The sequence below is a fragment of the Aotus nancymaae genome, unplaced genomic scaffold (assembly GCF_030222135.1).
Source record: "Aotus nancymaae isolate 86718 unplaced genomic scaffold, 86718_ANA_hifiasm-v0.15.2.pri h1tg000016l, whole genome shotgun sequence".
NCBI classification, from domain to species: Eukaryota; Metazoa; Chordata; class Mammalia; order Primates; family Aotidae; genus Aotus; species Aotus nancymaae.
Genome location: NW_026988428.1, coordinates 63,179,442 through 63,206,800, shown reverse-complemented (window position 1 = coordinate 63,206,800; position 27,359 = coordinate 63,179,442). Strand labels below are relative to the sequence as shown.

The following is a 27,359-nucleotide window of genomic DNA, read 5'->3' as shown; positions in this document are numbered from 1 at the left end:
TCAATAAATCATAACGTAGTCTCTTTCTTAGATTTACTTAGTAATGTCCAGTGAAGAACTCTAGTTAAAAGTACAAAAGCAAAACCCAGCAGTTAATGATTAGAAAATAAGTGCATAAACAATACCAGCTAGCAGCAAAATACAGTTACTGTTAACATTCTGATGCACCTCATTTATCATTTTGTGAAAGAAAAATGACCACAGTCTGGTCAATTCCAGATTTCAAACTAAATTCAAACTCATACTTAGTTAAGCAAATATCTGAAAATAAATGAATTAAATTCACCTCAGAGAAATTATTTTTATAGACATAAATCATGTAGCAAATAAAGTACAAAATAAATATCAATGACAAAAATATTGGAATCAACTTCCCTAGCTGAATTTGGAGTGTGAGGAAAGATGATATTATAATATATGTATTTTACACATCTTAGGTCTCTCTTATGCTATCGAGGTAAAGCCAGCCATCTGAGACATGTCTCCTGTTTCTTTTTTTTTTTTTTAATTTAAATAAACTGTAGCCATTTAATGGCAGAAGTTTATCTGAGACTCAGAGAAACCATAAAATGTTTTATCACATCAGGGTCTGTGCTTCGTGTTCTTCTTCTTAACTTTCTCTCGTCTTCCCAAACAATGGACAGTAATCCAATTGTACATCTAACGGCCAAGAAGAAAACACCCGCTGGATCTTGGGCAGTATCCTGTGTGTGGCTACAAAACTTCCTCCCCAGATGTCCGTCCACAGGAGATGAAGACTAGGGGTGGGGAGGCTTGGAGAGACAGTGGAGAGGGGCACACTGGGAGCTGGAATGTGGCTGCTCCTCAGGGAGAGCTGTGTCAGGACTGGAAAGGAGAAACAAGCATGTCAGCAAGAAACACATTTCAAAGGGCCAGGCACAGTGGTAGGGGTTATTTAAGAACATGAACAGAAATCTTGCACAGTAAATGGTTTCCATCTAAAGCATGCCAAGATAATGGTGGCTTTTCAAAGCAAGGCATAAAAAAGAAAAATGAAATGTAGTAAGGAAATGATATATGAACTCTTCCCCCAAAGTCACTCTTTTATTTTTTTCTTTATTTTCTTGCCTCCAGCATTTTACAGACATTCTTTTCGATTTTTGCAGTCTTGTTCTCCCAGGTCTCTGCGTTAGCTATAAGGTTTCATGAGATCAGTTCTTTTCAAACTTTAATATGCATTCAAATTACCTGGGGGTCTCACAGTATAAAGGGCAGATTTGGATTCATTAGATGTGGGGTGGGACCTGAGATTCTACATTTTCAATGAGCTCCCAGTGATACTGATGGTGATGGTAGGTTGACCAAGGCTTTGGAGAATTCTATAGTTATCTGGTAGATCTAGATTCACTAGGATAAATAATTTGCCTGTGGAAGTCTAATTTGCTCTAAGGATTCCCCCTGCCTGCTTGAGCTTGGAGGTATAAAAAAGTTTTATATTTCACTTATTTTTTTTGAGATGGAGTCTCACTGTGTTGCCCAGGCTGGAGTGCAGTGGCTCCATCTCGGCTCACTGCAACCTCTGCCTCCTGAGTTCAAACTATTCTCCTGCCTCAGCCTCCCAAGTCGCTGGGATTATAGGCATGTACCACCATGCCCAACCAATTTTTGTATTTTTAGTAGCGATGGGGTTTTGCCATGTTGGCCAGACTAGTCTGAAACTCCTGACCTCAGGTGATCCACCCACCTTGGCCTCCCAAAGTGTTGGAATTACAGGCGTGAGCCACTGCACCTAGCCTAACATTTCACATTTGTTAAGTATATAATGTAGCTTCCCAAACCACCGCTTATGATAGCCTCTAGTTTAAACGAAGTTGTGCTCAGGCCTATCAATGCCTGGATGAAAATCTTGAAGAATAAAGAAGCAAAATCATTGAGTTTCCTAGGGTAAAATGACAAAACACATTTGGGTTTGGGCCTTTTAAAATGTGACTAGCAGTGGGGGAATCACAACATGGGGATTTTTTTTTTTTTTTAAGAAAAGATGAGTATTTTTCTAAAACTGTTATTTTCCCTTAAACTATGAAAGTCAGTACTATATATAATTCATTTCTGCCAGGAGTGATGTTTGAGAGAACAATTCAAGGATCATTATTATTTAAGCATACCTTTATAAAGCTAATATTATTGTTGGAGTCATTAAAATTAGTATTAAATTTTTTTTTTTTTTTTTGGACAGAGTCTCACTCTGTCGCCAGGCTGGAGTACAGTGGCTCGATGTCGGCTCACTGCAACTTCTGCCTCCTGGGTTCAAGTGATTCTCCTGCCTCAGCCTCCCAAGTAGATGGGACTACAGACATGCGTCACTACATCCAGCTAATTTTTGTATTTTTAGTAGAGACAGGGTTTCACCATGTTGGCCAGGATGGTCTCTATCTCTTTACCTTGGGATCCACCCTCCTCAGCCTCCCAAAGTGTTGGGATTACAGGCATGAACCACTGCATCCAGCCTAAACATATAATTTTTGTCTTTGGTACTGAAATCATCCTTTATCTATATCTCTTATATTTTAATACAAAATTGTAATTATGTAAAATATCTGATTGGCTTGAGGTTATTCTTACTTCCCAAACTCTTTGAACTGCTGTAAATTTAATTTAAAAGAAGATTTCCTGTTCTGTACTGGTTAAGACAATCAGTGATAAAATTAATTTTTCCTACCTATTTTTATATTTTATTTTTATTTTTTGAGATGGAGTCTCACTCTGCTACCCAGGCTTGGAGTGCAGTGGTACAATCTCGGCTCACTGCAACCTCCGCCTCCCAGGTTCAAGAGATTCTTCTGCCTCAGTCTCTCAAGTAGCTGGGACTACAGGCATGTGCTACCATGCCCGGCTAATTTTTGTACTTTTAGTAGAGACAGGGTTTCACCATATTGGCCATGCTGGTCTCAAACTCTTGACCTCGTGATTCACCTGCCTCGGCCTACCAAAGTGCTGGGATTACAGGTGTGAGCCACCGCACCAGGCCTTTCCTACCTATTTTTAAAATGTGGTAGGTAAACATGGGAGAACTGGAGCTTCAACAAAACGCCTAAGAAAACAGTGCACAGTTTCATTTGTAAATGTTTTGATATGGAGTCTTGTTCTGTCCCCCAGGCAGGAGTACAGTGATACAATTTTGGCTTACTGCAACCTCCACCTTCTGGGTTCAAGCAATTCTCCTGCCTTAGCCTCCTGAGTAGCTGGGATTACAGGTGTGCACCACCACACGCAGCTAAGTTTTTGTATTTTTAGTAGTGACAGAGTTTCACCATGTTGGTCAGGCTGGTCTCGACCTCCTGACCTCAAGTGATCTGCCCACCTCGGCCTCCCAAAGTGCTGGGATTACACGTGTGAGCCACCATGCCCAGCCTCCTTTGTAAATTAGAAAATAAGACAATCTTTTAAAAAGAAAACAGAAAATAATGTATGGCAAGATTCACCTTTGACCCTCCAAGCAGAGTTTGCTGGCCCCGGGAAACAGCAGGTCAGACTTTCCCATAGAACTGACAGTTTCTTTCTATAAATCTGCATGACTTAGAATGAATTTCTTCTTTCTTTTTTAATATGTTTTATTTCTTTTTACTTTATTTTATTATTATTATTATTTTTTCTGAGACAGAGTTTTGCTCCTGTTACCCAGGCTGGAGTACAATGGCATGATCTCGGCTCACTGCAACCTCTGCCTCCCAGGTTCAAGTGATTCTCCTGCCTCAGCCTCCTGAGTAGCTGGGATTACAGGCGTGCGCCACCACGCCCAGCTAATTTTTGTGTTTTTAGTAGAGACAGGATTTCACCATGTTGGTCAGGCTGGTCTCAAACTCCCGACCTCAGGTGATCCACCCATCTTGGCCTCCCAAAGTGCTGGGATTACAGACGCAAGCCACCGCGACCAGCCTACTTTATTTTCATATGGAACGCTTCACTAATTTGTGTGTCATCCTCGTGCAGGGGGTCATGTTAATCTCTGTATCGTTCCAATTTTACTATATGTGCTGCCGAAGTGAGCACGAGACCTAATTTCTTTAAAAAAAAAAAAAAAAAAAAAAGATGTGGTTTCACCATGTTGGTCAGGCTGGTCTTGAACTCCCGACCTCAGGTGATCTGCCCACCTTGGCCTCCAAAGTGCTTGGATTACAGGCATGAGCCACTGCACCTGGTCGAGAACTAATTTCTTTTTAGGGAACTAAACATATTATGCAATGTGATTTATGGCAAATAATGCAGAATGGTAACATTATACAAGAAAGATGGCTGGGCGTGGTAGCTCATGCCTGTACCCTAGCACTTTGGGAGGCCGAGGCGGGCGGATCACTTGAGGTCAGGAGTTGAGACCAGCCTGGCCAACATGGTGAAACCTCGTCTCTACTAAAAATACAAAAAAATAGCCACACATGGTGGTGGCAGCCTATAATCCCAGCTACTTGGGAGGCTGAGACAGGAGAATCACTTGAACCCAGGAGGTGGAGGTTGCAGTGAGCTGAGATCACACCATTGCACTCCAGCCTAGGAGACAGAGTGAGACTCTGTCTCAAAAAAAATAAAAATAAAATAAAATAAAAAGAAAGATACGGGGTTGGGTTTTTTCCTCTCTTTTTTTTTTCTTTTTTTTAAAGCTGAATCTCACTCTGTCACCCAGGCTGTAGTGCAGTGCCTCGATCTTGGCTCATTGCAACCTCTGCCTCCTGGATTCAAGTAATTCTAGTGCCTCAGCCTCCTGAGTAGCTGGGATTACAGGCCCGCACCACCACACCTGGCTAATTTTTGTATTTTTAGTAGAGACAGCGTTTTGCCATGTTGCCCAGGCTGGTCTCCAACTCCTGACCTCAAGTGATCAGCCTGCCTCAGCTTCCCAAAATGCTGGGATTACAGACGTGAGCTGCCATGTCTGACCAAGAAAGACATGTTTTTGAAGACCTTGTGTAATCCAATACTCACTTTAATAAAAGAAGACAAATATTTCTGCTTGACCAGCTGAAGTATGTAGCAATAGCTTAAATATGGGTTACAATGGCCAGGCGCGGTGGCTCACGCCTGTAATCCCAGCACTTTGGGAGGCCGAGGTGGGCGGATCATGAGGTCAAGAGATGGAGACCATCCTGGCCAACATGGTGAAACCCCGTCTCTACTAAAAATGCAAAAATTAGCCGGGTGTAGTGGCATGTGCCCGTGGTCCCAGCTACTTGGGAGGCTGAGGCGGAAGAATCACTTGAACCCAGGAGGCAGAGGTTGCAGTGAGCCGAGATTACTCCAGCCGGTGATAGAGCAAGACTGGGTCTCAAAAAATATATATATGGGTTACAACTCACTTTGCTTCACACTTTGACATTACATCATTTGTGATGATTTAAAATTTTTTTCATTCCTTTAGACAGATTTCTTAAAGTGAGTTATATTTTATAGTATTAATATTTTAAATATGGATAAAATGCAATCACATGGTGTATGTTATGTGTAAATTAATCTGCAAGACACACATTCTTGGATGTGAATATTTGATAAATTATAATCATTTAAGGCATAGAATAAATTCAGTTTCAGTTGTGATTGCTAAATATTTTCAAGAGTCCACTTGTTATTCAATATTTACCACTGAGTTTACTTTTCGTAGGTAGATCATGTTGTAAACAGCAGTTTTAGGAAACTGTTACTAAGATATAAAATTGGGGCTGGGCGCTATGGCTCACGCCTGTAATCCTAGCACTTTGGGAGGCCAAGGTGGGTGGATCACCTGAGGTCAGGAGTTCAGGACCAGTCTGGCCATCATGGTGAAACCCCATCTTTAAAAAAAAAAAAAAAAAAAAGATATAAAATTGGACACATCTTCAGGAAGTTTCTTTTTTTCCCCCAAGTAGAAAACTACTTGATAGAAGGGAAGAAGTGCTAAATATCAAACAACTCTATATATTTCAATATTAGATCAAAGGCTACATATCTTGGGCATTCCTTTCATATTATAATATCTATTATCTATAAACAATTTTCATACTTTAACTGTACAATGGAATCAGCCTGTAAAAAGTATACATGGAAAAGTGCTACTTTTTTTCATTTTATTTTTATTTTTATTTTTTAATTCTAGGGTCTCAGTCTTCTGGGAACTTTTTTCTTTTTTGTAAAGACAGGGTCCTCTTCTGTCAGCCAGGCTGGAGTGCAGTGGTGCAATCTCAGCTCACTGCTGCCTTGAACTCCTGGGCTCCAACGATCCTCCCACCGCAGCCTCCTGAGTAGCTGGGACTACAGGTGCCCCCCACCATGCTTGGCTAATTTTTGTAGGTGCCCCCCACCATGCCTGGCTAATTTTTGTATGTATTTTTTTAATTACAAAACTTCTTTTTTTTTTGGAGACAGGGTTTCACAATGTTGGCCAGGATGGTCTCGATCTCCTGAGCTCATGATCCATCCGCCTTGGCCTCCCAAAGTGCTGGGATTTCAGGCCTGGCTCTCTATTTCTCATTAAACAAACATTCCTTTTCAGTTTGAGGGGGAAAGAGTCATTATGGGTGATTTACATGCTCTCACTTTGCTCCTTGCAGTGTAACTGAAATAGATCTCTCCTCTGCAGTGTAGCCTCCTATGGTAGTACGTAGGAGTCATGGGCTCAGTTGTGTTCAGGATATGTGACCTTGAACAAGTCATCTTACCTTCCCAAACCTTGATTTTGTCATATAAAAATGGATGTAAGGCCAGGTGCGGTGGCTCAAGCCTATAACCCCAGCACTTTGGGAGGCTGAGGTAGGCGAATCACTGGAGGTCATTAGATCAAGAGCAGTCTGGCAAACATGGTGAAACCCTGTCTCTACTAAAAACACAAACATTAGCTAGGTGTGGTGGCATAAACCTGTAATCCCAGCTACTTGGGTGGCTCAGGCAGGAGAATGGCTTGAACCCAGGAGGGAGGCTGCAGCGAGCCAAGATAATGCCACTGCGCTCCAGCCTGGACAACAGAGGGAGACCCTCTCTGAAATAACAAAAAACAAACAAATAAAAACCCAAAAAAACTAAACCAAAGAAACAAAAACAATCAAAAATGGGTATAAAACTGTGCTTACCTTATGGGAGGTTGTAATGATTAATATGTGTAAAAAACTGTACCCTTGTCTGGTTCATACTAAGAATTCGAATGTTAGCTATGTGTTAACTTTTCTGCCAGGAAGGAGTAAAAAGGGCAATGAATGTATTAATGTTGACCCATTAGGCAATGGTCTGAGTGGGAAGAGAGTCAGTCATCATCCTGGCAACTTCAAAAAGGAGAGTCTTTTCAGATCTATATGCATTTAATCATTTGTTTATGTAGACCACAATGGGGGGAACAGTAGAACTGGGCTCTAGACCAGGCTGTATTCATGTGGGTAGAAACTGGAAACATTTGAGAAGCTGGATACATTTGTAATTCATTAAACTGCTTTTCTTTAAAGTGAATCATACCTGTGGTGGTAGTAAGCAACCTAAATTCATTAATCTCAGAACAGATGGAACTAGGCTACCTAACTGTTTAGTTAAACTGGTTCTCCAAAAACAAGCAAGGTGAAAAAAAAAAAGTTAAACAAAATTTCCTGCCAACCTTTCCATTTCCTACTTAATGAAAACACGTAAATCAGTAGTCTTCTGAGGTAGGAGGATTGCTTGAGCCCAGGGTTCAAGTCCAGTTTGGGCAACATAGCCAGACCCAGTCTCTGAAACAAACAAGCCAACAAAACAGTAGCCCTCTCTACACTTTCTTCAAGCAAATTAGAGAGGTTAAAAAAACTGCAGATCTTTGTCTTGAGGAATGGTAAGATACTAAAAGAGGTATTGATAACAGATACTGAGCAGACACTCGAAGCCAGGTGTGTACCTTGCTGAATTCCCCCAATAGCTATTGTAATCTGAACTTTACAAGTGAAGAAACGGAATCTCAGTCAGCAAAAGAAATTTTCCAAAATTAAACAATTAGTGGCTATTAGAGGTGGGCTCCAACCCAAGCAATCTGATTCCAGAGCTCATTCACTCATTCAGGTATAATCGATGTTTAGTGCACAGCGGTCATGTGCCCAGCACTGACCCAGACCCTGGGTAAGGGCTGGGTTGCCTGGTAGAGACTGGACTGCAGGTGAAGAGCACATGTTCTTTTTTATTTAAATTTTTAAATTTTTATATCTTGAGACGAAGTTTCATTCTTACTGGAGTGCAGTGGTGCGATCTTGGCTCCCTGCAACTTCTGCTTCCTGGGTTCAAGTGATTCTTCTGCCTCAGCCTTCCAAATAGCTCAGACTGTAGGCATGTGCCACCATGCTGGGCTAATTTTGTATTTTTAGTAGAGATGAGGTTTCACCATATTGTCCAGGCTGGTTTTGAACTCCTGACCTCAGGTGATACACCTGCCTTGGCTTCCCAAAGTGCTGGGATTACAAGCATGAGCCACCATGCCTGGCAAGCCCATGTTCTTAACCACTACACATGCAGAATCCCACTGAAATGAGTCTGAATATTTATATTCACTTGCTTACATAATTGAGATAAATCTATAATTATTATATTATTATTTCTTTTTTCTTTTTTTTTTTTTTTAAGACAGAGTTTCACTCTTGTTACCCAGGCTGGAGTGCAATGGCGTGATCTCGACTCACTGCAACCTCCACCTCCTGGGTTCAGGCAATTCTCCTGCCTCAGCCTCCTGAGTAGCTGGGATTACAGGCCGTGCCACCGTGCCCAGCTAATTTTTTTGTATTTTTAGTAGAGACGGGGTTTCACCATGTTGACCAGGATGGTCTCGATCTCTTGACCTTGTGATCCACTCGCCTCGGCCTCCCAAAGTGCTGGGATTACAGGCGTGAGCCACTGCGCCCGGCCTATATTATTATTTCTAATGGAAATTAGTGCTGTTGTAAAATGGCATTAGTATGTTAGTGAAGAACCTTTCTTAAAGCCCTGTTGCTGAAGTTGGTGGGAACAATCAACTAAAAGACATTAATTGGAGGCCAGGAGTGGTGGCTCACACCTGTAATCCTAGCACTTTGGGAGGCTGAGGCAAGGAGATCATGAGGTCCAGATTTCAACACCAGCCTGGCCAGCATGGTGAAACTCCATCTCTATTAAAAATATAAAAATTAGCTGGGTGTGGTGGTGTGCGCCTATAGTTCCAGCTACTTAGGAGGCTGAGGCAGGAGAATTGCTTGAACTCGGGAGGTGGAGGTTGCAGGGAGCAGAGATCACGTCACTGCACTCTAGCCTGGGTGACAGAGCAAGACTCTGTCTCAAAAAAAAAAAAAAAAAAAGACACTAATTGGAAGCTGCTGGCTAGCAATCTATTTTATAATGTATTTTTCTATTTATTTACTTAATTTTTTATTTTGTAATCACAGCTTGCTGCAGCCTTGACCTCCTGAGCTCAAGCGATCCTCCCACCTTAGCTTCCTGAATAGCTGGGAATACAGGCATGTACCACTACACCTGGCTAATTTTTAAAATATTTTTTTGTAGAAGTTGGAGGGTGGTCTCCCTGTGTTGCCCAAGCTGGTCTCGAACTTCTGGGTTCAAGCCATCCTCCCGCCTTAGCCTCCCAAAGTGCTGGGATCACAGGCATGAGCCACCATACCCAGCCAATAATGTACCTTTCTGTGCTAACTCAATGGTCAACTGATACAGCTAGCTGCACAACTGGCTCTGAGACCATGTGACTTTTGGGCTTCGGCTGCCACTGTGCTTCCACACTTATGGCACTTCAGCTCCCCTGGCTCTGACCCCTGACTACGTGTAGCCTGCTTCTGACAGCTACTTCTCAGACACATGTGGAAAGTGTTTGGACCTGCCCCCGCTCAAAAGCAGCCTTCCCCTGGTAGAAGGGCAACAGCTGTGATAAGGAGAGAACACTGGGCAGATGATGAAAACCACAGCCAGACTAGTAAAGTCCGACACCATCAGAGGCCAGGTGACTGGAGATGAAGCACTCCAGGATGAAGGTGAGGTCCTGATGGAACGCTGAGGTGATGTGTGGAGGTTCACCAGGATGGAGGGCAATTCATGACTGATTCAAAAAGCTTTCCTTTGGAATTGGAATTGTCAGCAAACTCTCCAGTTCAGTGTTCAGGGACTGTGCAAACCTGCTTTTACAATAATTCAAGTAATCTCACATAAAGGTCACTGTCAGAGCAATATTCTCTTTTGAATGCTGACTACAATGTTTTTCTCCACCTTTCAAATTCAGTTTTACCAAGGCTACTGAGTGGACAGAGAACAGAAACACTTTTATACAGCTGTTCCTATCTGTCTGTCTGTCTGTCTGTCTGTCTATCTGTCTATCTATCTATCTAGAGACAGGGTCTTGCTCTGTCCCCCAGGCTGGAGTGCAGTGGCGTGATTTTACCCACTGTAACGTCAAGCTCATGGACTCAAGCAATCCTCCTGCCTCAGCCTCCCAAAGTGCTAAGATTACAGGCATGAGCCACTGTACCCTGCCTTTATATCTAATTCTTTATATTCTTCCTGCTTGCCTGAGATATATATTTTTTTAATTTTTAAAAATTGTTTTTAGATGGATCTCTCTGTCACCTAAGCTGGAGTGCAGTGGTGTGATCTCGACTCACTGCAACCTCCGCCTCCTGGGTTCAAGTGATTCTCCTGCCTCAGCCTCCCGAGTAGCTGGGATTACAGGCATGAGCCACCATACCTAGCTAATTTTTGTATTTTTAGTAGAGATGGGGTTTCACCATGTCGCTCAGGCTGGTCTCAAACTCCTGACTTCAGGTAATCCCTCTGCCTCAGCCTCCCAAAGTGCTGGGATTACAGGTGTGAGCCATCACGCCCGGCCTATTTAAAGATTTTTTATTTTATTTTACTGTGGTTTTTGTTTTGCTTTGTTTCTTAGCAACAGGGTCTTACCCGGCAGGCTGCAGTGTTGTGATCATAGCTCGATGCAGCCTTGAACTCCTAGGCTCAATTGATTAATCCTCCTACCTCAGCTTCCTGAGTAGTGGGGATTTTTAATTTTATTTTTATTTTTATTTTTTGAGATGGAGTCTTGCTCTGTTGCCCAGGCTGGAGTGCAGTGGTGTGGTCTTGGCTCACCATACCTTCCGCCTCCCAGGTTCAAGCGATTCTCCTGCCTTAGCCTCCCAAGTTGCTGGGACTACAGGCACATGCCACCCTGCCTGGCTAAGTTTTTTGTATTTTATAGACACAGGGTTTCACTATGTTGGCCAGGCTGGTCTTAAACTCCTTACCTAGTGATCCACCTGCCTTGGCCTCCCAAAGTGCTGAGGTTACAGGCGTGGGCCACCATGCTTGGCCAGGGATTTTACTTTTTTAAGTTGACAAGTAATAATTGTACATATTCATGGAGTACATAGTGATGTTTTAATACATATAATGTATAGGAATCAAATCAGGTCAATTAGTATATCAGTGTCCCTTGGATTTCATAGGAAAAGAAATATACTTTAAAGACAAAAGAAAATGAAAGGTAGGTCAAACATCAGAACAATTCCAGCTTTTATTTTTTGGAAAGGACTGAAACAGTGGACTAATCCAAGTATTTATGCAGACAAAGGGGCTGAAGGCAGCCTGTAGTCTACCAGCTGGTGGCCAGCAAAATAAACCCCAGCTCTCTTGAATTCCCGCTGGGAACACAGGGACTGCAGGTATCCAATGTGTGTCTATGTAGCCCACATTTGAAATAAAATATAGCAAAATGTGATGATGCTTAGGCAGTTCAGGTGTTGGAAAGGGGAGCCAGGGTCTATGGATCAGGCATGCAGTTCAGGTGTTGGAAAGGGGAGCCAGGGTCCATGGATCAGGCATGCAGCTGGGTGGGAAGGGAAAGGACATCTGAATTTACCTGACAGTTGGGCAGTCTTGCCTCCCGGCTAGTTGTGAGCACTGTGGCGGTACGGAGGCAGCAGGCTGCTGACAATCTACAAGAAACTGATAAATTAGACATGTATACAAAGAGATGACAGAGCAAGGCGTTAGTAACAGTGACTAAAGCAGCTGCCTGAGATTTAGTGAGGAATGTGCATTCACACAAAAACATTCTGATTCAACTTTTTTTTTCTTCTTGAATGATGCCAATAGAAAAGACAGGCATTTTTTTTTTTTTAAGTATTAAAAATTAGTGACACAGCATTCATAGCAAGATTTCTCAAGTACATTAGGACATATGTGGCCATTTGTCTTTGGTATTTTGTTATGTCTAAAAATAAAGGGTCTATTAATATAATGAAAGATCTTCCATTTCTAAACTTGAACGTGGTGGTAGTTACTTGCTTAGCACTTAGATCTGCTATTCCAAAATGGAATGTATTCAGATAACTGACTTTACTGTCAGACACATGGACATATTGTCAATCCCATAGGTACCTTGAGAAAGTGTGCAGTATAATCTTTTCCATGATTAGTAGAATCTTAATTGAACAAGGAAATCATCCTTGCAGTTTTCTGAAAATTGATTTTATATATTGAAAATAGAACTGTTGGTAGAAATCTTAGAATGTCTATTACATAGTAGATTGTTAGTGACTTGGACTAGAAAGCTAACCTGAATGACAACTACACTTTATTTTGCTTTTGCTATTTTAAAATCACACAGTATAACACACTAGGTTAACAAAGTGTTAGCTAGTAAAAATCAAGCTTTAGCTGGGTTAATCATCTACTCCAAGAAAGTAGTGCCTGGTGGTCTAAAAAATCAGAGTGCTTTGTTTACTGGTACCAGGTGACTATGTTAGAATCATGCAAGAAGCTGGTTAGAAATGCATACAGCATCTTTCTCCAAAAAGATTTTTGTAAACAATTTAAAAATAGAATTAAACTTAAAAATTATTCTTAATTGAAGCATTTCCTCTTGACAACTGATTATACTATGTATTTGCTTAGCAAACCCCTTTCCTTATAAGTGTTTGTTTGAGATAGAGTTTTGCTCTTGTTGCCCAGGCCGGAGTGCAATGGCGTGAACTTCGGTCGCTGCAACCTCCACCTCCTGGGTTCAAGTGATTCTCCTGTCTCAGCCTCCGGAGGAGCTGGGATTACAGCCATGAGCCACCATGCCCAGCTAATTTTGTATTTTTACAAAATTAGGTGGGGTTTCACCATGTTGGTCAGGCTGGTCCGGAACTCCTGACCTCAGGTGATCCACCCACCTCAGCCTCCCAAAGTGCTGGGATTACAGACATGAGTCATCGCACCCGGCCTCCTTATATGTTATGTAAGTAATATTTAATCCAAATTATCACAAATTCTGGATTTACAGGCTTAACGAGGCTCTACTGATTTTTACATTTAAAGTCTTGAATTTATCCTCTAGGAATGCAGTGGGGGGGAAAAAAGGAAAGAAAAAAAAAATCTTGTATTTAAGTATCACCTTTTTTTTTTTTTTTTTTTTTGAGATGGAGTCTCACTCTGTCACCCAGGCTTGAGTGCAGTGGCGTGATCTTGGCTCACTGCAAACTCCGCCTCCCAGATTCGAGCAATTCTCCTGCCTCAGCCTTCTGAGTAGCTGGGATTACAGATGCGTACCACCACACCCGACCAATTTTTGTATTTTTAGCAGAGACAGGGTTTTACTATATTGGCCAGGCTGGTTTTTAACTCCTGATCTCAAGTGATCCACCTGTCTCGGCCTCCCAAAGTGCTATGATTACAGGCGTGAGCCACCAGGCCTGGCCAAATATCATCTGTTTTAAAGTCAATATATTCTGTTACAAAAAAGTCTGCCTATATAACTCCAGAATTCAACATTCAAAGAAACTACTGGCGCTTTTCCAGAAATACACTACAACTGTTTGTGATGCAAAGTAGAATACAATATAAGGCAGGCTCGATTTTCATTCACTCAAGAAAACATTACCAAAGGGACCCTTTTATATAGTGGTCTTTGTTGCCATCTTATTAATTAGCGCATATTAATAGGAATGAGGTGATCTTATTTTTGTTTGGTAGCTGGTGTTCAGATGATTATATTCAATGAAAGTCTTTCAAATGTAACAAATAATTAGGAAATCCCTCTGTTTTTTAACTGTTTTCCCATTTTGCAGCATGATTAGCTCGATTCCCTTTTGTAGAAACTCAGAGTCTTAAGGGATGCATTCCTTTGTCTTCTCAAAATCTTTGCTCCTTTTGTCTTTTCCAACACCTTTCCTGCCTATCTGAGTGGTAATTTAGGAATGTCTTAGACTAACTCGGACAACTATTTTGATAAGGCCACCAGACAGGCAGTTTTTAAGTTAACCAAGTGTATACTGCCCTCCGATGGTGTGTTTAGGTAAATGCAATGGATGTAAAAACCACTCTGGATTCCTTGAGTCTTACATTGCTAGGGAGCTATAAATAAAACTCTTTTAAAGCAGAGTACTGGAGTCTGCGGAATTGAGATCCTTAGAATTAGAGTAACTAAATTGAGTTAGCATTAAAATGGCTTACATCTTTAAAAAATATCTCATATTTTTGACTTTTTTATTTGCCAATACAGTCACAGGTTATTATTCATTCAAAATATAATTTATGACAAAATTCAGAAAGCAGGTGATCAGAATTGCAATGTACTCCCCTAATGAAATGCTAGCTAGGTGGTAGACATTTTTCACATTTTTAGTGAATATCACTTTTTCCTTCTTTAGAAGCACCTCTGGCTAATATATATATATATATATATATTTTTTTTTTTTTTTTTTTTTTTTTTGAGACAGAGTCTCACTCCTTCACCAGGTACCAGGCTGGAGTGCAGTGGCACGACCTCGGCTTACTGCAAGCTCTGTCTCCTGGGTTCAAGTGAGTCTCCTGCCTCAGCCTCCCAAGTAGCTGGGATTACAAGTGTACACCACCATGTCCAGCTAATTTTTTTGTATTTTTAGTAGAGATGGGGGTTCCCCATGTTAGCCAGGCTGGTCTTGAACTCCTGACCTCAGGTGCTCCACCCACCTTGGCTTCCAAGAGTGCTGGGATCACAGATGTGAGCCACTGCGCTCAGCCTATTTATTTTTTGAGACAGGATGTCATGCTGTCACCTAGGTTGGAGTGCAGTGGCTATCATAGCTCACTTCAGCATCCAACTCCTGGGCTCAAATGATCCTCCTGCCTCAGCCTCTTGAGTAGCTGGGACTACAGGCACATACCATCACACCATGCTAATTTTTTAAATTTTTGTAGAGACAGGGTCTCACTATTTTACCTAGGCTAGTCTTGAACTCCTGGCCTCAAGCAGTCCTCCTGCCTTGGCCTCTCAAAGTGTGGGGATTGCAGATGTGAGCCACTGCTCCTAGCCAAACTAATTATTGTTATTTTGCATTTATTATTCATAAACACTTAGCTACTTATCCTTAAAAAACAAATTCCATAGATAAAATGGTGATAGACTTAAAAAATGAAACTATAATATAGCTACATTGCTCTGACTCGATTGTCTTCTAAATCCCTCTTCTCAGGTCTACAGTCCTCCAGTTGTGTCATTTGTAGCCTGGTTGAGCCACGGATGTGTCTCAGCATGTACTTTGTAAAATGAAGGAGGTAGGCTGTGAGGCTGAGGAAGTCCCTTGTAGCTCTGAGATGCTGCAAGCTCTAAGTGATCTCCCCTGCTCCACCTAGGATCTGTTCTGCTAGGCTCACTCTTGAAGGAACTAGGCCAAATCTCATTGCTTCGGGGGCATAAAAGATGACAACTATGCGCACGAAAGAGCAGGCCTTGTAGAACCCACAAAGCCATTGCTGTCATTTGGCCACCAGGATTTGTCTCAAGCATTCAACAATCAAGTTACTAAGCTCCTATTTTGTGTCAGAAACTGTGTTAGGCAGCAGGGGGAGAAAGGTGAATGGAGAAAATGCGGTCCCTGCTTCATCGAGGAAGATAAGCATATTCAATAAGCAACTACAATGAAGTGTCATGATGATGATGGTGATGGAGATGGTGATGACAGCATCTAGTACTTATTTATTGCTTACGATGTGTCAGGCACTGTGTAGGCACTTAATATCCCTGCTCTTCTATAGCCCTGTTGTATTAATCTCACTTTACAAATAAGGAAAGGGGAACTTAGGTTAAGTAACTTGACAAACTCCACTAGGAGGCAGATGTGCAATTTGAATCCAGGACTGTATGATCCAAAGGCTGAGCTGAACTTGCCGATGTGTCACTGTATTGCCTCGTGATAGGGAAAGTGTAGGGTGTTACAGGACCTCACAGCAAAAGTTAACTTAATTAAATTAGATTAAATATAACTAATCAAACATAACTAAATCTAACTAACCAAACTTAACTAAATCTAAGCGGTCAGGGAATGCTTCCTGGAGGTTGTACTATCTAGGCTGACATCTAACAAAGTAAGTTAGTCAAATAACTTCTTCGTAACTACAAACTTTTTATGGTCTTTAGTAACAGTAGTAAGATATTTTATCATAAAATTAAAGTTTATTTGAAATGATCAGAATGGAATTAGAAAATGCTGTAAGTTTATATGATAAGGCCACAGGCTTGAGAAATGTCATAGCATGCTCAAGAGATTACTTATGTAATCTTTTTTAGAGACAGGTCTTGCTATGTCACCCAGGCTGTAGTGCAGTGAGTTCAAGCAATCCTCCTGCCTCGATCTCCTGAGTAGATGGCACTACAAGTGTGTACCACTGCGCCCGGCTCAAGAGATTATTAATGCCTCAAGGGCAGGGATGAATATGGAATATCATAGCTCAAAGCATCTATAGGTCTGTCTTGATAGGCACAAGAAGAGCACCCTTGTATGAAATTCCTCCATAAACAAGGGCCTCAAGTAGAAAGGAAGATAGAAAAGAATGGGAGAAACAAGAGGAAAATATTTGCTGAATCAGTTTATCCTATAAACTTTACATTTGTTCTCTGTTTTAAGACACAGCGTCTTTCTATTTGCCCAGCCTGGCCTTGAACTCCTGGACTTATGTGGTGCTCCCACTTCAGCCTCCAAAATAGCTGGGACTACAGGCTTACACTATTCCTAACTAAGGAAAATAAGTGTTTTTGATAATATGGGAGTATATCAGTCTCAGATATTTTTGAGACTATTTTTTTTTCTTTAACCTCCTTTTATAATCTCTCCTGCCAGAAACAAACACAGGATGTGGCATCAGAGTAGGTGCTCTACAAGCCTCCACTGATTAATCCAAGACCACCATGTGTATTAATTTGCCCAAGGTCACAGTTAGGAAGCAGAAGAACAAGGACTTAAATTTAGATTTCCTAATGCTAAGGCCTATTTTCTATTCCCTTTTCTGGATGCTTCTCAAATTGACACCAGCTACCTCTAGAAAATATCAGGGTCCCAAAGAGACAGAAGAAACTTCACCAGAGATTTGAGATACTGATTTTAAGGCAACCAGCGCTCTCAAAAACACAAAACAAAATGAAGGGTACAGGAACGAAGATAATATTCAGTTTTTAAAAAGAGGTGGCTGAAAATAATACATTTCATTGGCAAGGAGAGAAAGTTTTGCTGTGTGGCTTTCTCTTGGGCTTCTATTATTTATAAAATTTTCGATGCAATTTGGAAAACTAACCAATTTTCTTTTCTTTTTTTTTGAGACAGAGTTTCACTCTTGTTGTCCAGGCTGGAGTGCAATGGTGCGATCTCAGCTCACTGCAACCACTGCCTCCCAGGTTCAAGCAATTCTCCTGCTTCAGCCTCCCAAGTAGCTGGGATTACAGGTATGCACAGCCATGCCCAGCTAATTTTTATATTTTTAGTAGAGACGGGGTTTTGCCATGTTGGCCACGTTGGTTTCGAACTCCTGACTTCAGGTGATTTGCCCACCTCGACCTCCCAAAGTGTTGGGATTACAGACGTGAGCCACCATGCCTGACCCAACTAACCAATTTTCTAAAAGTCAATGCCTTAGGGAGTCCAGGAGCCCACTGGTGGCTGATTGGGATGGGAGGGAGCAGCTCACATAGCAGACATGGAACACTTCCATGTTTTGGCTCCACATCCGGCCCAGATGGCAGTAGTGGGCATTGGTGAGCACCATGTGGGTGAAAGCCCATCTGTGGAGACCAAACCCAGCCAGGATGAGTAGTGAGGCTGCAGAGTTGGATTCTCTGGGGTCCAAGTGCTCTGGGACAGGCACAGAAGCAGGTCTTTGTGGCAAACAGTCTCCTGTAGCATCGCATGCCCCCACCTCGTTATCCTGACTTGAGAACTAATGCATCCCCACTTTTTCATAAGATCGTATTTTCCACAGCACACCTCTTTCCCGCATGACCATAAACACCTCTGGGTGTTCCACATGTTCCCATGAAAACAATCTCTGTCTTCTGAATTCTCCTGAGGTCAAGTATCCACGTTCTTCCTTTTTTTTTTTGAGATGGAGTCTTGCTCTGTTGCCCAGGCTGGAGTGAAGTTACATGATCTTGGCTCACTGCAACCTCCGACTCCCGGGTTCAAGCGATTCTTGTGCTTCAGCTTCCCGAGTAGCTGGGATTATAGGTGTGGGCTGCCATGGCTGGCTAATTTTTGTATTTTTAGTACAGACAGGTTTTCACCATGTTGGCCAGACTGGTCTTTGAACTCCTGGCCTCAAATGATCCAACTGCCTCAGCCTTCCAAAGTGCTGGGATTACAGATGTGAGCCACCAGCCCCAACCCCATTTCTTCCTTCTAAGACATGATGTCAATTTCCCTCAATCTTCTCCTTGCTCTCTGACCTGGTTCCAGTTTGTGCACATCCTTCTAAAAATAAGATAAGAAAGGAAGTCATGTGTGATAAGATAAGCCCAGTGAAGAGCACAATGGCACCGTATTGTCTCATCTGAGACATCCTACTCCTATTAAAACAGCAAAAGCTCATGGCATTTTTGGGCAGCCACATCACACTGCTATTTCCATTGAGCTGGCTTTGTTTACAGATAGTGCTACCAAGTTATCCTTTCTCCATCTTATAGTGCTTGGAATTCCAGCACGATATTTCATATCCATTTAAACTTTATGTTTAAAGTAAATATGACGTATTTCACCTCTTCCTATCTGATGAATATTTTGGATCCTATTCTGTCATTTTAGCATTTATTTCTCTCAAATCAGAAAATGTTAGAATCATGATCATGATAGCTTTATGTAAGACTAGCAACTAACAATAAGGTCAGGCTAAATGGAGACCATATTTCATAAATATAAGTCACTGTATTTGGACCCTTTGCACACATCATCTAATTAGTTATGAGTCTACACAATTATATGATTATCATCTAGAATTGATTTCTCTATTTGTCTCAAGAATATTTTTTTTAAATGCCTGGTTAGTTGCTTGCTTAAGTTCAGACACATTATTTCACCTTTTCCCTGGTCTTATGAGATAGAGAATGTAGGTAGCCTAGTTTAAGTCATTCTTGATGAACTCATGCTGGCTTTTAACAATTCCCATCATACAGAGAGCAATTTGTAATTCATCCAGTTCCAGAAATTTGCTGAGGATGAGGCTTAAGTTTGTTGGTCTAATAACCAACAAAATTCTTTCTTTTCCACTGTATACAACTGTATTTCTACATTTCTTCTTCTGAGATATGTAGATATTAATCCTCTTACTTAAATACTCTTTTTCTCCATGGATACCTCTTCCTCTATCTTTCATATCTTTCCTTCAACAAGAAAAGTGAGAAAAAAAAGAAGGTTGTGTGCTTCCTTCTTTTCCTTTCCTGTTTTTAAAATGGGTCATTCATATACTCATATTCTTTTTTTTTTTTTTTTTTGAAATGGAGTTTTTCTCCTGTCGCCCAGGCTAGAGTGCAGTGGTGTGATCTCGGCTCACAGTAACCTCTGTCTCCCAGGTTCAAGCAATTCTCCTGCCTCAGCCTCCCGAATAGCTGGGATTACAGGCATGTGCCACCACATCTGGCTAATTTTGTATTTTTAGTAGAGATGGGCTTTCTCCATGTTGGCCAGGCTGTTCTCAAACTCCCAACCTCAGGTTATCCTCCTGCCTCAGCCTCCCAAAGTGCTGGGATTACAGGTATGAGCCACCGCGCCCCGCCTATAATTCTTAAAAATAGGCAGGAGAAATGGAAGTTGATCATATAAGGAACACACGTGCCTCTCGCTGAGACTCTTAGTTATTATCTCTGCTAACCTGGTGTACTCTTTCCAAGACAGCTTATAAAAAAAGGTTTAATAAAAGCTTTTGAACAACTGCTGTAATAGAACACTGCTACTACTTTCTACTAGATACCACTGCTATGGTTTGAATATCTCCTCCAAAATTCATGTTGACACTGCATCTCCAATGTGGCAGTATTGAGAGGTAGAACCTTTTAAGATGTGATTGGCTCATAAGGATCCGCCCTCATGAATGGACAAAGCCATTCATGAATTAGTGGATTAATGGGTTAATGGATTCAGGGGTTACGATGGGAGTGGAATTCGTGGCTTTATAAGAGGAAGACAGACCCGACTTAGCATGTTTAGCCCCCTTGCCATGTGATGCCCTTTGGGACTCTGCAGTCCCCACCAGCAAGAAGGCTCTCACCGTATGTTCACCTTGACCTCGGACTTCTCAGCCTCCAGAACTGCAAATGACAAATTCTTTTTCTTTATAAATCACCCAATTTCAAGTATTCATTATAAGCAACAGAAAATGGACTAAGACAACCACTTTAGACCAAAAACCTTATAAACTTGGAATAAACAGTCAATATTCATTAAAGATCTTTCAATAAGGACAGATGATTAACAGTAGAAAAGCAAGAACATTTAATTTTGAAAACTGTAGGAAACTGACAGAGAGCTATAGGCTGTCCTAAAATTAACACTCCATAGTTAGTGATGAAAGTACAGAGGCATCCTCTTTTAGTCCTTATGGGAGGGAAAAGGATATCTTTCTTCTTTCTGCAAAGCTGGCCATGTTCTTCCAAACTATTCATTAATTGGGATTTTAGGCAATGACAAAAAAGGAAGAGCAGGCAGAAGAAATGTAGAAGAAAGGATGAGAAATAATGGTAATATGTAATACTTATAAAAAGAGCTGTATATAAATTTGTGTGAAAAAGCTCCTGAATCTTTGTAAAAACTGAGACACATTTATTGGCAGAGTTTCACTCTTGTTGCCCAGGCTGGAGTACAATGTTGCCATCTCAGTTCACTGCACCCTTTGCCTCCCAGGTTCAAGTGATTCTCCTGCCTCAGCCTCCCTAGTAGCTGGGATTATAGGTGTGTGCCACTACATCCAGCTAATTTTTTTTTTTTTTTTTGTATTTTTAGTAGAGATGGGGTTTTACTATGTTGGCCAGTTTGGTCTCAAACTCCTGACCTCAGGTGATCCACCTGCCTCAGCCTCCCAAAGTGCTGGGATTACAGGTGTCCACCACTGCACCTGGCATATTTTATTTTTATTTAGAAATGAGAAACTCAGTTTATGCAAGGCCAGTTTCTGTATGACTTTTTTTTTTTTTAATGGAGTCTCCGTCTGTCACCAGGCTGGAGTGCAGTGGTGCAATCTTGGCTCACTGCAACCTCCGCTTCCCAGGTTCAAGAGATTCTCCTGACTCAGCCTCCCAAGTATCTGGGACTACAGGCACACACCACTATGCATAGCTTATTTTTGTTTGTTTGTTTTTGAGACGCAGTTTTGCTCTTGTTGCCCGGGATGGAGTGCAACGGCATGATCTCGGCTCACTGCAACCTCCACCTCCCAGGTTCAAGCAATTCTCCTGCCTCAGCCTCCCAAGTAGCTGGAATTACAGTCATGCACCACCATGCCCTGCTGATTTTGTATTTTTAGCAGAGACAGGGTTTCTCCATGTTGGTCAGGCTGGTCTCCAACTCTCGACCTCAGGTGATCTGCCTGCCTCAGCCTCCCAATGTGTCAGGATTACAGGCGTGAGCCACTGCGCCCGGCCTTTTTTTTTTTTTTTTTGAAATGGAGTCTCGTTCTGTCACCCAGGCTGAAGTGCACTGCAACATCCGTCTGCCAGGTTCAAGCAATTCTCCTGCCTCAGCCTCCCACGTAGCTGGAATCACAGGTGTGTGCCACCACACCCGGCTAATTTTTGTATTTTTAGTAGAGACAGGGTTTCAGCACGTTGGCCAGGCTGGTCTCGCACTCCTAACCTCAGGTGATCCACCTGCCTCAGCCTCCCAAAGTGTTGGGATGCCAGGCAGGAGCCACCATGCCTGACCATTTTCGTTATTTTAGTAGCAGCAAGGTTTCACCACATTGGCCAGGCTGGTCCTGAACTCCGGAACTGAAGCTATCTAGCCACCTCATTTTCCCAAAATGCTGGTATTACAGGCATGAGGCACTGCACCTGGCCTCAAATGAGTTCTCTAGGCACTAAAAAGCTTTTGTTCATTGTAAAAGTCTTACAGAGGCCGGGCACAATGCCCCACGCCTATAATGGCGGGAAGCTGAGGCATGAGAATCCATTAAAATGAACAAACAAAATCAAAAATTAGCCAGGTGTGGTGATGTGTGCCTATAGTCCCAGCTACTGGTAAAGCTGAGACACGGGAATCACTTGAACACGGGAGGAAAAAAAAATGGAAAGAAAAAAACCAGAAAAAAAAACTCAACTGAGATTGGTAGTCATAATCCCCATTTTACAGATTAGAACACTGAGGATCAGAAGGATTAAGTGATTTTCTTAGGGCCCACGGAGAGAGTGGCAGAGTGAGAGCTTGTCCCCAGATTTCTGACTGTTGACCCCATGCCCTTTCAGTAGAATGGCCCATGATGTTATAGACTAAATTGTGTCCCCCCAAATTCATATATTGAAGCCCTAACTCTCAGAACCTTAGAATGCAACTGTATTTGAAGACGGGACCTTTAAAAGAGGTGACTAAAATAAAGTGACACTGTTAGAGTTGGCCCTAATCCAATCTGATTGGTGTCCTTGTAAAGAAGAGAGGATTAATACATACAGAGAGACACCAGGGATGTAGCGCACTGAGGAAAGATCATGGGAGGACAGTCAAAAGGTGGCCTCTGCAATCCAAGGCGGGAGACCTCAGGAGAAAAGAGATCTGCGGACACCTTGATCTTGAACTTCGAGCCTCCAGAACTGTGAGAAAATAAACTTCTGTTGTTTAAGGCATCCAGTCTGTGGTCATTTGTGATGGAAGCCCCAGCAGCCTAATACAGCCTTTGATACTTGTTCCAAATTAGAAGCAGTTAGTGCTCCTTCTTACTCTGCCAAGAGTACTTCTTCAGTCCAAATAAACCAAGAACAGTCCAAATTCTTTCAAATTATTCAAAACTAAGCAATCCAAGAGTTGAATTGAAAAGTTTTAATTTGGGCTGGGTGCAGTGGCTCATGCTGGTAATCCCAGCACTTTGGGAGGCTTAGGTGGGTGGATCATGAGGTCAGGAGTTCAAGTCCGGCCTGACCAACATGGAGAAACCCTGTCTCTACTAAAAATACAAAAATTAGTTGGAGGCAGAAGAATCACTTGAACCCGGAAGTCGGAGGTTGCAGGGAGCCAAGATCACACCACTGCATTCCAGCCTGGGTGACACAGCGAGACTCTGTGTCAAAAAAAAAAAGTTTTAATTCAGCCGGGTGCAGTGGCTCACACCTGTAATCCCAGAACTTTGGGAGGCCAAGGTGGGTGGATCACCTGAGGCTGGGAGTTTGAGACCAGCCTGACCAACAAGGAGAAACTCTGTCTCTGCTAAAAATATATAATTAGCTGGGTGGGGTGATATATGCCTGTAATCCCAGCTACTTGGGAGGCTGAGCCAGGAGTATCGCTTGAACCTGGGAGGCGGAGGTTGCAGTGAGCCAAGATTGTGCCATTGCACTCCAGCCTGGGCAACAAGGGCAAGACTCTATCTCAAACAAAACAAAACAAACAAAAAAAGGTTTTAATTTAAGGAAACTCAAAGCAAAAAAAAGATATACATGAAAAGCAGGAAGCACAAATTAAGAAGGAAAATTTGCATTTGGATTTTAGCAGACTCCCTTCTCAGCAAAAGCACTGTAGAGGGAAGTGTGAAAGTGGTCAAAACAGTGGTACTGGAGAAAACTAAACTGACGACTGAATGTGAAATTTGAGGAGTATGTTAGTAGAAAATATAAATGTCTATATACTGTGCCCTGACGTGGAGATAGAAAAGTTGCAGTTATAAAAGACTCCCACGCCCAGGAATTCTGGTAATAGCACAAATATGCTCTCCATAATCAGTTACTAACACACTTACTAGTAGATGTACTGGGGTGTTAAGAGAGGGGACATCACAATAATTTCCTTGCGTTTGCCAATGATGCTTCTGCAGCCATTTCCTGTGGCCTCTCTGAGCTTTCCTCTTTCTTTTGTTTTCTTTTTTTTTTTTCTTGAGGTAGAGTCTTACTCTGTCACCCAGACTGGGGTGCTGTGGTGTGCTCTCGGCTCACTGCAACCTCTGCCGCCTGGGTTCAGGCGGATCCTCCCACCTCAGCCTCCCCAGCGCCACCATGCCCAGCTTATTATTATTATTTGTTAAACTTTTTTGTGGAGACAGGGTTTTGCCATGTTGCGAAGGCTGGTTTTGAACTCCTGGGCTCAAATGATCCACTCGCCTCGGCCTCCCAAAGTGCTGGGATTACAGGCATGAGCCACCATGCCCGGCCCTCTTTATTTTCTATTCTCTCTCCTCTGTGCTCCTCAGCTCTCCTCCATTTCAGCATGAAATTTAGAGTCCATCAGAAAGACCTCTGTCTCTCTGTTAGATTCCAGCTCCAACAATCAGTAGCTAGGGACACTAAAGAAGTGACTTAACTGTTCTGAGCCACAGTTTTTCTATCGGTCAAGTGAGAACATTAAATACCAGTCTTGCAGGGTTCATGTGAAGATAGGGTGAGAGAACGTTTGTGAAAGCATGCAGCCCAGAGTCCATCAATTAGACATGACAGGCAAAGGAAAGGGAGGACTCCAATGCCCTTAAGGTTTTCAGCTTCAAGAAACAAATTCAATGCTATTAATAACAATGAAATAAGAAAGGGCAAAATGGATCAGAGGAGGAATTCATTTCAACAAGCTGTTCCTCCTATCATTATACTCATCAGAAATGCTCTCGTCTGTCAGAATATGCAAAGTCAAATTTCAGTCATTATTTCTGGCCGCCCCAAAAGGAGGTGTCTGCTTTAGCACTCCTTTAGCACTTCTCTCATCTCCTTCAGGCTTTCTTTCTTTCTTTTTTTTTTTTGAGACAGTCTTGCTGTGTCGTCTAGGCTGGAGTACAGTGGTACGATCTCCATATCTCGGCTCACTGCAATTTTCTCTTCCCAGGTTCAAGCAATTCTCATGCCTCAGTCCCTCAAGTAGCTGGGATTTACAGGCACATGCCAACCTGCCTGGCTAATTTTTGTATTTTTAGTAGAGATGGAGTTTCACCATGTTGCCCAGGCTGGTCTTGAACTCCTGACTTCAAGCAATCTGCTTGCCTTAGCCTCCCAAAGCGCTGGGATTACAGGCGTGAGCCACTGCGCCCGGCTTGCTTTGGCATTTCTTGTAGAACCCTAGAGCACTGCTTTCCTTGCACTATGTCTATCCTCCCCAGCCATACTATGAAGTTCCTTGAGAGCAGGCAGGACCATGCCTTATAATTCTTCATTTCCCCACAACAGTTTGCTAGGGAATTTGCATGTGAGTGCAAAATATTTGCTAAAGTACGGACTCCACCTCCCTTAAAAGAATCTTGGATTTCTTTCTTTCTTTTCTTTTTTTTTAAATGAATTGAGAGGTGCTTATGTTGCCCAGGCTGGCCTCGAACGCATAGCCTTGCCTCCTCCAGCGCCATGACAACTGGCCTGAGCCACTGTGGCTCCCGGATTTATATCTTTATTAATATAATTAATGTCATTGTTTAATTAATTCACTTGAAGGAAGAGTTTACAATTTAGACATTCCTGTCATTATAACATCTTTCTAACAAAAGGAATAAGAAAGGAGAAATATTATCTGGTAAAGATTTTAAAGTTAATTTAGTGTTATCAGATGATCAATTATTCTTCTTTGTTAACTGTAAGACCTTATTATATCAATCTTGAAAATAATTTTTAAATTGCCGTCATTTAAGATGTGCCAAATAACATTAACAAGTTATTCCTCACTAAATCTACAAAATGATTAATAATGTTAGTGAATTAACAGAAAAGTTAATGGAAAGAAGCATCAAAATACATTCTCCTTGTAGTAACAACTTGAACATTTAAAAAGTCCTATGAATTCCTAAACAAATAAACTGAAAAATGCACATACAGAGAATTTAGAAATAAGAAAAAACTTAAGAAATAAGAAATACATAAAAGAAGAGCATGAGATAGAAACATTTACATAAATACTAACAGGAGCTAGGAAAAGAACTATTTTCAAAAATCTAATGATGAATTTAATGGCACACTGACACGAATAAAAACAGAGAGCTGTGAACCACTTTCAGCATTTTATAATCAAACACATAGAGTTGGCTATCTCATCTCTTTTCACCGAACATATTATATCCCCTGTTAAAACATTAGTTATTCTGAAAGTATCCACAGATGATAGTGCATTTCTGATTTCTCAGGGGCGTAACCTGCTAATTTATATTACCAGACACTTCAGACAAATTTACATCAGTCTTTAACACAGCAAATCCCATTAGAACGTTCACTCTTGATAGTCAGAAACAATCATTCTTCGTTAAAAACTTCCAGAGAACCAAAAGAAGAAATTGTTGAAACACATCAAAAAAGTTCAATATAGACAATGCAAAAATAAGACCTGGTGACAAATCTTAAAAAGTATCTGGCTCTTCCTCACATAAATGACAACTGCATATAGTTCATCACACTTCAATGGCAAGCATTAAAGTTGTCTTTGACAATGTAGAATCAGAGCATGCCTTGCTAAGTAGAGAGGGAGCATTTCTAGACTTTTCAGTGGTTATAGATTTGACAAAACCTTTCACCCGTCTTTCCATTTGCTGTCCTGATGAATGTCAGATGACTTGCTGATTAAACAAAGCAATATTCATACAAAAATCTATTTTTATTTCCAATCTTGCAAAAGAGAAATATAAAAATGCCCTGCAGTACAGTCAGCTTTTTGTTTCTGAACAACTTACAATTAAACCGTGAGCATGTGTGTTGTCAACAGCCTATGGCAGGAAAGACATGGAGGATAAGGGGGAAAGGGTAATTAAACACAGTGGCACCAAGAGGTAAAAGTACATTTTGCTGCCAGATTCTTACACCAATTAAAAACCTTTCAAAAAATAATGTTTTGTTTAGAAATGACCTTCTCAAGAGCAAAGTCAGCTGGCACAGTTAACTCATGGTGGTACGATGGTCTGTTCTTGTTAAGCAAAGTCAATAACAGCACATATCTAATGAGGACCAGCTGCACCTTTGAAATGTCAGAACTGATACATCATCAAAAGGAAACAAAAGAGAAATAAGTTAAACTACAACCAAGAATCCA

At 41.6% G+C, this 27,359-nt stretch overlaps 1 protein-coding gene and 1 non-coding gene across 8 annotated transcripts in view; both read right to left on the bottom strand.

Moving 5' to 3' along the window:
• Positions 1-19: 19 nt before the first annotated feature.
• Positions 20-27,359, bottom strand: part of BICD1 (BICD cargo adaptor 1) — a 274,324-nt gene continuing 246,984 nt past the window's right edge. For 3 of the 7 annotated variants that reach the window (XR_010343025.1, XM_012458412.3, XM_012458417.3), the window contains 2 exons: positions 11,816-11,891; positions 20-846 (listed from right to left, as the gene is read on the bottom strand). Coding sequence is in view for 6 of the 7 variants with exons in the window: in XM_012458412.3 (XP_012313835.2) it covers positions 759-846; positions 11,816-11,891 (164 nt within the window). In the remaining variant the exon portion in view is untranslated. Of the gene's footprint in view, positions 847-11,146; positions 11,650-11,815; positions 11,902-14,690; positions 18,660-27,359 lie in introns of those variants that run through there. The other 4 variants (XM_012458413.2, XM_064377439.1, XM_064377438.1 and 1 more) reach the window with 4 other exon arrangements.
• LOC135275485 (U6 spliceosomal RNA) lies at positions 3,907-4,011 on the bottom strand. The gene has a single exon (XR_010343117.1). It is a non-coding gene; the product is annotated as a U6 spliceosomal RNA (small nuclear RNA).